General features: G+C 40.9%; 1 protein-coding gene across 1 annotated transcript in view; it reads left to right on the forward strand.

Annotated features, from left to right (window-relative positions):
- The window catches only part of ELAPOR2 (endosome-lysosome associated apoptosis and autophagy regulator family member 2), a 407,006-nt gene that overhangs the window by 300,593 nt on the left and 92,258 nt on the right, over nucleotides 1-14,155 (forward strand). Inside the window, exons 13-15 of the mRNA XM_086919742.1 lie at nucleotides 6,140-6,277; nucleotides 9,096-9,356; nucleotides 11,674-11,847. Of these exons, the coding sequence (XP_086775868.1) occupies nucleotides 6,140-6,277; nucleotides 9,096-9,356; nucleotides 11,674-11,847 (573 nt within the window). The remainder of the gene's footprint in view (nucleotides 1-6,139; nucleotides 6,278-9,095; nucleotides 9,357-11,673; nucleotides 11,848-14,155) is intronic.

Here is a 14,155-nt window from a genome sequence, read left to right on the forward strand (position 1 = left end):
AGAAAAAGAGGAGAGTTATCGGAGGTAAGTCTGCCTTTAACAAAGCCACATTGCTCCTTACCAATGAGATGGGGCATAAAAGGGTCTAAGCGTAACGCAAGTAATTTAGCAAATAGTTTATAATCCACATTGACTAAAGAAATCGAATGATAATTTTTACAAAATTGGGCGGCACAACCGTCTTTAGGGATAAGACAAATAGTAGCATCTTGAAAAGTGCCTTCCGCCTTACCAGATGAATAAAATGATTGAACAAGCATTAAAAGTCTAGGAAGTAAGAGATCAGAAAAGTGTAAATAAAATTCACCTGGGAAACCATCAGAGCCAGGTGTTTTTCCTTTAGTGAGAGATTTCAAAGCCACGGAAAGTTCATGTAATGAAAGGTCAATGTCCGGAAAGTTGAGATGAGAAGTAGAGGGTTTAGGAAGTCTCTCAAAGTAGTCCTGAATAAGAGAAGGAGTAGGAGGAGATTCCGGGGTATAAAGATGTTGGTAAATTAAATTGGAATTGATCAAGTATTTCCTTATATTTAAGTAGGAGAGTGTTATCAGAAGAGTAAATAGATTCTATAAGGGTACGCTCTTTATGTGATTTAAGATAATTAGCTAAAGGTTTCCCTGATTTATTACGACCACCATAGTAACGAGCACTACTACGAAGAAGTATCGAAGATGCATTATCAGTAGTAGATTTATTGAACTCCAATTTTGCCCGTAAAAGCTCTGGTGACATAGATTTATCTGAAAAGGTATAAAATTTATGTTCCAAAGATTTTATATGAGCCAGTGACGTTTTCCGCTTCTGGAGATATTGCTTCTTATTCTTAGAGAGGAAATCGATAATGAATCCTCTTGCAGTGGCTTTAAAGAAATCCCCGAGGATATGAGGAGGAGTACTAGGGTCGCAATTAAACAAGAAGAAATCATTAGTAAAGGAACGAAAAGAGGAAGAGAAGTTAGGATCAGTAAGAAGGGGGCTATTGAAGAGCCAACGAGAAGACTTGGGGTGTGTCAGAAGTAAATCAAGGTCTGTTACAATAGGGGCATGGTCCGAGATTACTATGGGTTCAATAGAAGAAGATAATCAGTTTTGAGATAAAGGTTGAGAGAGAAAAAGATGAGAAAAAGACGTGTGAAGAGAAGAAAAAAAGGAGTAGTCTAAAGTATCGAGATGAGAGAGTCGCTAAGAGTCAATAAAACATGATTGCAAGATAGTGTCAAGAAATTGTTTGTGAGTCTTGTGAGGTATGAAGCAAACTGTGGATTTACGATCAAGGAATGCATCAACAATCTGGTTACAATCTCCACCTAAAATAAATAAGTCATCCTTACGTTGAATAATTTTTTTCGTGATTAAATGCCGGAAAGAGCAATCGGGTTGTGTAGGGCCTTAGACATTAAAAACAGTTAAAGGTTTAGAGTTAATTAAGAACTTAGTTAATATTCATCTACCTTCAGTATCATTTTCTTGTGACAAAAGTTTACATTTTAATTTCTTGTGACATAAAATGGCAAACCCAAATAAGACTGTGCCCACCCAGCTCCTTTTTAATTTAAGGGATTCAATTTCGGTAAGATGGGTCTCTTGTTAAAGAGCTATGTCAGGGTTATAGGAGGCTAGATGGGAAAGGACTCTCTGCCGTTTAATAGGGCTAATGAAACCTTTTACATTCCAGGAGATAACTTTGAATTTACAAACAGCATAAAATCAATAGAAACAAAAAGTACAATAATGCATATAAGTAAAATACAGCCAAAAAATGAGAGAGAGAAGAAATGATTATAACAGATAACATCAAAATAAAGGTCAGAATGAAATAAAGGAGAGGAAAATAAGTCTGTACAAATATGGGAGCAGAAAAAATAGCAAAAGCAGAAGAAAAAAAATGAGTTTAACCAATGAGTAAAAAGTAGAGAAAGGGAAGAAAGGGGACGGAAGAGAGGAAGAAAATATAAGAAGAGACAGTACATATCCAAAAGGATGACTGAGAGTAACATACCTGAGGGGGACATACAAGAGGACAATGGGGCAATGGCGGCACTCAACAAGACGGACCGCCTGAAAAAAGGAAGTCCAACCGCACCAGGACAGAGAACGACGGAAGGGGACCACATGAGTTGAGGGGAAGTATACCCACGAACCTACATAATGAAATATAAAGAATAATTAACAATAGGTTATACATTAGGATGTATCCAACACACCAACAGACCATGTGAAGAAATAGAAAAACCGAAGAAACTGCATTTTCAAATGAGAATAAGCAATAACTGAAGAAAAAGCAATGAAAGCAACTATACTAAAACATTATTACAAATTATCTAAAGGTAAACCTGAACGTAGAACACCATCATAAATGCAATATCTGTATCATGTCAAAGAAAAACAATAAAAATATATTATTAAAAAAAAAAGAAAGAAGAGCAAGTTTAAACAATCAATCAGCCACTAGGAGAAGTGAAGTATCCATGCCACTATTAGATTGAATGTGAATGAAGTTCTTAAGTTCTCCAGGGTCTTAAAAAGTCCATGTTCGATTCTGGTGAATGACTTTAAAAATACATGGATGAAATAGGCCATAACGAGCACCGAGAGATCGTAAAAGAGCACGCAGGTTCAAAAATTCTTTTCTTCTTGCCGCTGTAGCATTGGAAACGTCTTGAAATAGGAACATTCTCTGACAAAGCCAAGATATCTGACGTTTAGATCTGGCTGCAGAAAGAACTGTAAGATCATCTGTGAATTTCAAGAAGAGCATGATAAAACCTTGTGGCTTAGTTCAAGCAGATGAACGTAGACCAAGCCGATGGGCCCTTTGGATACTGAGACAAGTAGTAGGTGACATGTCCAGAAGCTTTGGGAGAAAAAAGGTAAAAAACGACTGAGGATCATCACCTTACAGGGATTCCGGCAGACCATAAATATGTAGGTTATTCCTCCTATTTCTGTTTCAAAGTCCTCAGTGTGTTGTTTGAGAGAAAGAACCGACTTTTCTAGAGAGGAGATGCGTTGAGCGTTAGCTTGTATTCCTGAAACTTGTTGTTCCACAGACGTCACTCTATTGTCCATAGTCGACCATTTCTCCTCAAGAAATTGCATTTTATTATTGGTTTCCTCTACAAATGGGCGCAAAGTGCAAATCTCTTCTAAAAGTAGCTCCATAGAGATGGGAGATGATGATTTGTCTGGAGACGGAGGGTCCTGTTTCAAGCATTTAGTCGAAGTTGTAGGAGGAGAGATCTTGCTCAAAATGGACGGCGTTGAGGAGGAGCGATTAGGGGCAGATCCAGCCATTTGGAATGTGGTGAAGGAAGAACCTGGTGTCGAGGAAAATGAGGAAGATGTCACAGGAACACTCTTGAAAGGCACAAAAAAAACTTCAGTTTACGTAATCTGCCCATAAAAACCAATTACCGCCAAGCAATGGAATGAGCAGAGAGCTGTTGTTCCAAAGAAGGCCAAAGATGTAGGAATTAGGCGAGTTGTAGATAGTGAAAGCCCACTGTAGAACAGGCAAATGAATGGGCACTGCAACAGAGGACAGCACTGTAGACAGTCAAAGCACTCACCACAAAAGAAAAGTAAATATGCATCTACAGCGGCATAAATATTCCTGAAGTTACGGAAAGCATGAAAAAGGCACAAGATACAAGTGGCATGCCTGCTAACCTCCAGGCTTTAAGGGTTTGTCCACATCAAAGATGGTAGGAATGAACAAACTTGTTAGGTAACAGGGAAATAGGGCGCACAGCTGAGAGTATGGCTAAAGTGTAGAATTCAAGCGTATCTAAATTGATTGCTACTAGGCTGGAGAAGGGATGTTACCTATACCCCTAAGGTATCCTGAACTTATCCAAGATAAAACTTTATAGATATTCCTGTCGAGCAATCAGAATTATTTGACGGTATTTATGAACAACATGTATAATATTTTTACAAATTTCATAAGACAAGTATGAAAGCAAGAGTCCAAAGTCTCATCCAATAAGTTTCCAGACTCCCGGGTCTTGTAATATGATGATCCGTATTTTAATTTCAACTCTCAAAATTCAATCCAAGTTCAAATTCAAAGATCCAAAATCACAATTCCATCCAAAATACTGGGTGCAATGTTCAAAACAATATTCAAACTTCCAAGGAAAAACAGTCACCGCAGCCAACACGTGTTTCGTAGGGCATTAATCTCATGCCACATAACTTCATCAGGGCTAATTTACAATAAAGTTTCCATCATTTTCAAGCTCCTCCCAGGGGGATGTTTAAATCAAATTTACAATATCTTTTCTCTTATCTTGGTTTCCCACGTTTGTTTTACCCTCGATCGGTTCCGCGCTTCGCAAGAACTATTTATCAGCAAAACCCTGTTGTAGTCCACTTCCGTTTTGAGTAATCTCGTAATCTACACCATATCATCAATAAAGGTTCTGTGTCCCTCTATCTAGGACTCCGTATCTCTCCTTCTGGCTCTATCGAATGTCGGCTTTACCGTCAAACAATTCTGATTGCTCGGCAGGAATATCTATAAAGATGGTAGGAAAATTGGTAAGGCTCTGTATCTAATGTAGCAAACAATTCAGTTAAACAATGCCTCCAGATAACCGTAAAAGCGTTGGTGATGAAGGCAAGTCAGGTGGCGCAAAAATGCTCCCTTCAGATAAGCGATGTAAAACAAGTATAAATCCTGTCAATGACAAATGAAATTAAATGTTAAGCTGCAGACAAATACCACAATAATGAAAAGGCGAGCATTTAGTAACATTTGAGATTGAAGTCTCTGGAGTTAGGAGAGGAGTAGGAGTATAAGCAGCAAGCCTGTTTACTTACAAGTATAAGCAGCCAGATTCTGAGGAGATTTGCATCTAAAATGGTGGCCATCTTGTAGAGACGAATATAGCTTTGTAGGGATAGAAAGCTATGTGGCATAAAAATAAGCTGATTTCCTCCTTAGTCAAGTGGAAGATAGTGAAAAACTAACAAAGAATACAGGCATTCCAGGTGTTAGCGATGAAGCCAGCATACAGTAAACATTATCGCAAGAGCGTTGGATTCCAAGCGCGCGCACATCTGAAATGGCTTCTGTGTTGAGGGAAGAGATACGGCGTCGGAAAATACATGAAGCGCGAAGCGCTGAAGTTCAGAAAAATGCTCACCGGAGGCAGCTGATATTCCGGTACATGATGTGGGCGTTTATTATCACCGCGCTGCAGGGGAAACACTTCGGCAATTCCAATAAGAGTCCTGACGCAGCGGAGAGAACTCCCTAGGCGGCCATCTCGTTTGGCGCCTTAGCCACGCCCCCAGAAACCCAATTTCTAACCCATCATTACAGGTTCATAGACTACATACCATTGGCTCTCACCAGGTTCCTGTCCCACACTTCCCGCAAGGTCCTGTTCAATTCTCATGGCACCTGCTCGAGGTTTCCTTAATGCTCTTAAGGTCCTAATGTCCGTGCATGACTCCATGCTTCTAGTCCTAGGTACTTTCTTCAGACATGTTTCAGCATCATTCCCTCTCACTAGCCTGTAGCATTTTCTCCCTTCCGGCTGCTGCAGGACAAGGGAAAAAACGAATACAAAGCAGGGGCATAACTGAGGCCCCACAGGCCCTGCAGTGTGGAGGGGGCCCCCAGGGTTTTTTCTTTTGGTGGGGCCCCCTCATCCTCAGCCATTCTATTGCATGCCTTACAGAATGCGTGCAATAGCATGGAATAAGAAATAGTTTAGCGCTCGAAAGCCACTCTGCTTTCCCAAGCAGGCCCCTGCAACGTACGGGGCCCCCTTAGAGCCCAATACCAGTAAATATCAGTGTGATCTGAGAGACGCCAAGGTTCCTCATCACATTCTGAAGGGGGCCCCATCATTTTGTGCTATGCCACTGCTATAAAGGACGTCATCTTTGAGTTTGAAAACTCATTCCTGTCATATGTAAGATCCAGAGGAATGACATAAACATGGTGTTTAGGTAAACCGAGAATGCCTCGCCCTAAAATCTGCTGAAGGAAGTGTATGCAGTTCCAGGTTTTCACAGAACACACCTCTTTCGTATGCTATGTGTTTTATATAATACAAGCCTGCTCTTGAGATTCCTAAGAGGTTTCTATGCTGAATTTTCTAACATTGCTCTCTTTATATTTTAGGATGTTAACAAAAAGAATACATTTGTAGTGGAATCGTGGGCAGGAAACCGGGACAAGCAAGCGTATACATACACAGTATTGAAAAATACTACGCATGTGTTTACATGGGCTTTCCAGAGGACAAACCTACAACAAGATGTAAGTATTAGGACCATCGTTGTCTTGTAAATGTTCATAGGCATACCATAGAATGGTTGTAGTCCTTGTTCAGGATTGTGGAAGTAGCATGTAAAGAGAATGAACAATACTGCCAAAACCCCTAAAGGCCCAACCTTCATTATAAGGGCGCTGCATTGTGTTTTAGCTGACCCCTGAGAAATGAGACACGTGTTATTTGCTTTCTAGAAGGCTGCTTTACCCTCCAGCTTCACTCAGGTTTGAATACCTGCTTTTATTCTTCTAGGCCCCTATTGTGTTAGGCTCAGACCCAGTGAGCACAGCATAAGCATGTCAAGTACATGGGCATCAAAACCCTTATCAACTGGAGAAGTGGCACTATGCCAATGCCGAGTATCATTTATTGGCTTGGGACAGTTATCTGCTGGAGCGTTTACAGCGTGGAATAGTCTTGGAGGGGATACATCTGCGCTTCTTCTCTGAGCAGCAGGAGTATTTGTAAAACAGACTCTGCCTTTCATCTTGCTTAAGTCAACAAAATTAGTAACACTGACCATTGCAATGAACACACGTGTAATTTAAGTGTCAAGAAACTATTCAGTTTGAGCTGTGTGCTATTTTAATGACTAGTATCTCATACTGCCCTTTTCGTGACTACATTATCCGCCCTGACACTCACTCTTGCACGGTTACCGTCGAGTTGTCTCCAATCCAGAGCACCGCAGCATCGGTCGGCACTGACTCCTGGTGCTTGTCCTCTCACCAGCAAGCTCGCTCCTCTCACTTGAGGTTTCAAACAAAGGCTGTGCAGTGGTTCTAGAACTCTATGGCCGGTGAGCCATGTTGTGGTCGCATGTGTTCCAACAAGGGTGTTTTTATAGGAATAATTAATATAGAGTTTAAATGTATCATCATTTAAAAGCCTGTTTCGCCGATCCTCACAAAACACTTTGGTTTAGATGAATTGAGAGGTTTTGGGGTGTCAGGTATGTGCTTTGCAAAATAGTAGGGTTTTAAACTGCACACTTATCCGCAATTGATCAAAATTGAATGAAAATCATGTTAGCGCACGTGCGAGGAAATTAATGGCTGTTCCCTGCCCAGGAAAGATCTACACATTCTCTGCCAGGAATGTGTCCTAATTCTATCCACCAGGTGCATCCAGTGCTTCAATTGAGCCGGTGGTTGCCAGTGTGGGTCCCCAGCACTCATTTTTGGGGACCAGCACTTATTTTTCCTGATTAGACATTTCCCCAAAAGGAGAGAGGGAAAAACACACAAATGGTAAAAAAAAAAAAGAGGAAGAGAAAAACGGGAAAAACCCACAAAGGGTGAAAGGAGAAACCTATCGGAGTAATACAAAGGGGAGAGCGTGTCTGATAGTGAATCAAAGAGGCATGAGGTGGATTGAAGACTATGCAGTCTGGGCATTCGGCACGCTGACCTTTACTAACACTGGGCACATGCTTCTGAGCAGAGCTTTGGGCACCAGCGCTCATTCTTTTACAAAGTAAGCATTGGTCAGGCTGTGCTGATGGCTTAAGTTGTTCCCTTGTATTTCTTACTGAATCCCAGCCTCTTTGTAGGCAGAAGAGACACCTGCACTGGCAATACACTATGCGTTTGTAAAGCATTATTTCTGATCTACTGTATGTTGTCCAACAAGACAGTATTAGGAGGTGTACTGCCCTGCGAGCATGTTCTCACTTCATCTTGTCTTGCCTATCAACCATCCCTTCCTGTGACCCACCTGTTGTAGGATGATGGTAAGATTCTGTTGTTCATCTATGAATCACTCCTGTAGGATGAGCGTAAGATTCTGATGTCTAAACACTGTGATATTAGTAAAATGAATATACCAATGAAACAAAAAAAGAACGTTTTGAATATTTATTCATGCACTTTGAAGCCATAGTTATGTAATACTCCGTCCTGACGGGTGACTTGTTTGCCAGGAAAACGAGGCACCTGCAAACTAAATTCCAGGTCCTCTTCCATAATCAGGATAAGTGTAATTTTATAATAACGAAGTAACGTACACAATCATGGAACATTTGTCGGTATGGAAAATGTTTCTAACATTGGAGGATAGGAATGTGCAGCCATAGGACAGCGTCAGGAGTTGCTCTGCAAAATGCATACAACATCCACAACTCTGTAGGTCTGTGAGTATTCACACACATTTTGCATGGCCATTCCCACACTGGACACACTCATAGAGTTGCTTCTATGAAAGTTGGAACTCACTGCATTTCCCAGGTGCGAATGGCTTTAGATCAGCACTAAATATCACGGGCATGTAAGCGAAAAGGTTTTCTGTCCAGAATAAGAAAAAATTTAAATGGGTTAATGTCTATCTACACCTACCATAAATATGGGAGCTACAGGAGCATATATTGGCCAGTAAGAGTCTGCCTTCCGGGAAATCTATATCATAGTAATATTTCTGTGGATGTTTGGGAATCCTCAAAAAATCTGAAATTAATAAGAAAACCTGCATAAGTAGATTTTTGATATCTTGAAGTGGTCTTTGAGATAAAAATCTGCAGTTAAGATGCGTCGTGGTGACAGCAACTTGACTCTGTCTAGCCTCATAGTAGCCCTGCCCCAGAAGACATTCCACTTCTTTGCCCTATAAATGTTGGTCCCGAAAACAAGACTCTCATTAAATGCATTTGTATTTGTTTTAAAGCAGTATAATTTATTCATTTTTAGAAATGACAACTATACCTGCACCCAGAAATTTGAGAAAACATGTCTAGGTTTATCATTTGTCCCGTGAAAATGTGAGAATTGCTTCAATAAAATGTAACTTTCAATTCTTTTTTTGTAAACCCAGACAAGAAACCTCTTAAATGACATTGTGAAGATTTATTCAATAACTGCAACTAATGTTATGGACGGGGTTGCGTCTACATGCCGCGCATGTGCTCTTGGCTCTGAGCAGTCTGGATCATGCGTCCCTTGCCCTCGGGGACACTACATTGAAAAAGAAAACAATCAGTGCAAGGAGTGTCCGCCCAACACCTACCTGTCGGGGCATCAAGTCTATGGCATAGCAGCATGTATTCCATGCGGGCCTGGAAGTAAAAGCAATAAGGTAAGGACATACAGAAATTCTTTTTAGGCGTTCTCATTTTTAACATGCCATTGTGTTTAAGAAAGTCCATTGTATGTATGTATGTGAGTAATTGAAAGCAAATTATTTTTAACACCTTTATTTTAAGGTTTGACATTTAATGATGCTTGCACCATTGAAGGCAAGCATATTGTATTCTATACATAATCAAAGGGGCCGTGGTTCATCCTCCTACAGATATTGGCTTCATTGGTTCCTGAATTTTCAGCCAATGTCTTAAGACATGTCAATTGCATCTTACCGTCGGTCATTGGAGCTTTTTTTGCTTAACTTTCTTTCTATTGGTTGTTTTAGTGTCCCCTTCTTTCTCCACTGGAATATATCAGGGACTATATTGCATCTGAAAAGCACACTCTTTGACATATTTAATGCTTTATCTCGTCTATGTACAATATGCACAAAGCAGTTTTTTAAAACCGTTTTACACTGCAGAAAGCATTTTTTGTATTGCTTTTTTACTGCACTTGAGTGCAAGCGTCAAACTTACTGGCTGTCTGGACATTACTCAGCGGGCAGAACGGTCCTGAAGACGGTCCTGAAGACTTTGAAAGACTTTGAAAGACATACTCTGGCAAGGACGCCTAACCAAAGAAACCCCATTTTGGGTGTGTACATTACTTCCTCAGGTAGTCGCACTACTGGACTTATTAGGCACGAAAAAATTGGGCCTCTTCTCTTTGGGGGTGACCCTCACACATAATACACACAAATAATTTTCAGTACTTCAATAAGAGTTTGGCCTGGTAAATACACCGTTTTATAATCTTTACAACTCAGACCTGCACTACTCCCATTTATACAGCAATTAGACTCGATACCTGACTTTTATCCTTTGGAGGCCAAGTTCACAATAGAGGGCCTCGGAGTAAAGAAACAGATTTCCAGCTGTACAGATCTATAATAATGAACACAAAGGACACCTTTGGACAAGCTTAGGGTGGCCTGAGACAAAGACGTGCGTTTAATGGAGGACCTTTCGGGTTGCGGAGTAGCGTGCTACTCATCGAAGAAGCACTTCAACGTCTCATCAGGGGTAGTAAGCACTATATAAATGCAATTGCAATACAATACAATACACTGAATTGTAGGAGGCACTAGCAGCACCCTGGGAGATAGCAATTTGACTGATACATTTCAAATATTTACTCTGAGTACATAACACAATTGTCAAACTCTGGTGCATTAAAAAGATTCTTCACCCTAATGTCTTAGATGTCAAACAGAAGCCGGGGACTCGTTGCTCACTGTCTGGAGTTGTGCACCTCCGTGGGGTTCAGGAGCTCACTGGAAGACACATGCAGCAAAGCTATGGATAAACAGATTTTGTTCCGGCGTGAATAGCCGCATTAAACATATTAGACAATCTAGGCCTCTCAAGATACCAGCAATTATTTTTGGTTTAAGCCTGATAGTGGCTAAAAGAGACCTAGACCCACGTTGGTGTAATCCAGCCACATCAACCATTATGAAATGAAGCATGCTCTTGATAAAATAAAGAAGACTGTTGAAAAGGCCGCTCTCTAAGGCAAGGGGGAGCCCTAGGAAGCATCGGAAAATGTAGGGGATTGGGCTCAAAATTGGGGTCTCATCTATTAAATGTAAATTTTCCTCAACGGAAATGAATAATCTGCACGTATGTCAGCAATGGGTAATGATATATACAAATGATTGACATGGTGTATGCTGTATAGATACTGGAGACTTTTATTTGATTACATCCTTATAGCCATATTAACATTGGTCGTTCTTAAACTAGTGTAAGCTATTGTAAACAACTTTTTGGTTTCGCTTTCTTCATTTTTCAAAATAAAAAATACATTTATATTAAACAAAAAGTATTGTCTTTGGCAATACTTGTTTATTTCAGTCGGGCACTAGAATTATATAGTCTGGAACTAAATATGTGCGTGTTTATCTTCGCTTGTTTATTTTAATCCAAGTACAAAGTAATATCGTGAAAAACTTTTACCCTTCTCCTGGCTAATTGGTTTTAAATACATATGTTTTAACCAAACCAAATCATATAAAAACTATTTTACCAAATGACATATTCTAGTAGCAGCAGATGAAATTGCAAACAGTGGTTGTTTAGGAAGAATCTGAGAGGACTCGTTTGTTATATGGTGCAATGCAACCTCATGAAATGTGCACATGCCATTTCGAAGTGAAAGAATGGTATGTGAAAAAAGCAAAGTAAAATAAAACGCTGTTGAAGATGGAGCACTTTTTAATTCCGTTAATGGTAAATTGGTTAACAATATTTTTTCGTTCTTAATAGGATCACACGGCTTGCTTCAGTGACTGTCAGCTGTCATATTTTCATGAAAACAAGACTCTTCAATACGACTTTAGTGCTCTTAGTCACGCAAGGTCTTTGATAAATGGGCCAAGCTTCACGTCACGGGGAACTAAATACTTCCACAACTTTAATATCAGTTTATGTGGAAATGTGGTAAGTGCTGCATTTCGATGTGCATAGGGCTGAACAATAATGGTTCCTTCTCATTTTGTGTTGTATAAATGCATGCCATCATCCTCAATTTTTGAAATGACTTTCCCATGAAAAAGGACAGGAAGATGAATGTTAATGAACCACCTGCACTTTTCTGCTTGCCTGATTTCATTGTGGTGAGCCTGCCATGATAAGAGTGGCAGTGAGGAAACCAAGGGTGACCTTCTGAGGCCCTGTTGCCTCTGTGCAATGGGGTGCATGCAGTGGGGCACATGTTGTGCCCCCCTGTCTATATGCACCCCTGTTCATGCGCAGCATGGACTACACTGTCCAGGCAGTGCAGGAACATACTTTGGCACTCTCATTGCGGTGCCATTCTAAGGCTCAGATATTAGCCTTCGAAGGGCACTGCTGTGGGACCACCAAAGCTTTCCCTGCCAGATCACAGATAAACTCCTAATCGGGCAGGCGCTGCGCGGATGAGTTTGGCAATGACTAAGAATCAGGCCCTCAATCTCTGAAATTGAAGCCAAAATCGTTCAGCCTGCAAGATCCAAAGATGATGAGTGGGGGTCCTTCAAAGTCATAAATGTCCTCTTTGAGGTCCCACTGAAGCCACTTGATTTGGTGCTAAAAGCACAAAACAGGACAAAGCCTATTTTTGTTGCTGCTGAAGTTGGTTTATCACGGCAATAGAATTGCTGCTGTGGACAAATGATTAAGTCCTTCTTTTCATCAGTTTCTGGAAAACGTCTTCCTGGTCGGCTCTTCAGGTTCCAGGTCCTCGGTGCAGGCTTTTCAACACTGGATCACTCCTACATGGTACAGTCCTCTCTTTTCAACTGTGCCCATACAGAGTAAGGAGTCCTTCTGCATTGTGGGCCCCAAGAGCTGTCAAACAGAAGGCAACCACTTTATCTTTGGAGAGCAGTTGCTCCTAGCAGGATCAGATGTTCTTATGTCCTTTTCCTCTTGCAGGAGTCAGACATCTTCTGCAGATGTAGTGTTCGGAGGTCCAGGAATGTTCTGAGCAGGCAGGTGGTAAAGTGTTAGTCTTTTCCTGTGCACTGACCAGTGATTGGAGAAATCTACTTTTGCAGCACTTCCTCAATTACAGAAATCCTAACTTGATGATGGCTGAGCTCTTCCTGCTTCTGGAGGAGCTCTATACAAATGTCTATCCACACCCTTATTTAGATGAACACTCTTCCCCTCTGTCAAGGTCTGAATGAGGGTGGAAGCTATCAGGTCCACTTCATATCAGCAAGTCAAAAGAAGTGTTTAGGCTATCCTTTATTTTGCCAGCTATCTTGTAGTTATCACATATAGCCAGTCCCTGTTATGTGGCCAATTATTGGTGCATTTATTCCTTCCTGGGTCTAGAGTCCAGGCTTTCGTCCTCTCACAGACAGAATCATCAACTCCAGGCAAGAATGTTCTTGAGCCTCTGGAGATGTGATAAGTGTCAAAACTGGTTTTATGGTACTTCTGACTCAGTTAGCTAGAGGATCCTTTTTAATAAAGTTACATTTGTGCTGAAGGTATCACATATCTAATTTTGCCAATATTGAAAATTAGGTGGAAAATAATTTTGAATACTTTTTCGAGACTTTTCCATAGAGAAGATGTAAAATAAATATTTAAACCTAAGAATATCTTAAGGAAAATGTCGCTATACTTACACAGTGGAACTAGCTTTTGGGCCTTAGTCACTGAGACGGCACCCATTTCAAATACTTAGAGTGCCACTTTTTATATATATATATTAGACTCCCTGATCTGTGGGCTTACAAAGCACACTTTAATGTGAGATTATAAAAATAGATTTTCTTGTATGGCAAATGCACTTTGCCTTGCAGTGTGTTAATGCAGTGACTTTAAGCTGCTTCTGAGGGGATGAAACTGCAAGCTGCCTGTGATCTTCTTGAGCTCTGTTATGCCCCTGCTAGGCCAGCTATTAGCCAGTGCCCAAGCACCGGTGAACCACTTTGACGCGACATAAGGAGAAGGAGATAGGGTCTTGTGGATGTGGCTCCGGTGGTGTGCATTAACCCAACATCCATGTTCAATCCAGCCTAATGATGGTGTGGCACAGCATTATTTTTTATATCAACAATGTTGGTAGCAAGAAGTGGCAGCCTGCGACAGGCATTTTACTGGGTGAGAGGTAGAGCACTGCCTACTGTTGGATGTCAAGAGACCCATTGTGGATAGATGTACCCTTGAGGAGGTGATACAGTTACACCAAGGCTGCTTGCTGTTGGCACATAGGCACCATGGGGGGTTTTGGGGGTGAGCTGGCGAAAGG

Source organism: Lissotriton vulgaris, chromosome 1_1 (assembly GCF_964263255.1).
Source record: "Lissotriton vulgaris chromosome 1_1, aLisVul1.2, whole genome shotgun sequence".
In the NCBI taxonomy this organism is placed as follows: Eukaryota; Metazoa; Chordata; class Amphibia; order Caudata; family Salamandridae; genus Lissotriton; species Lissotriton vulgaris.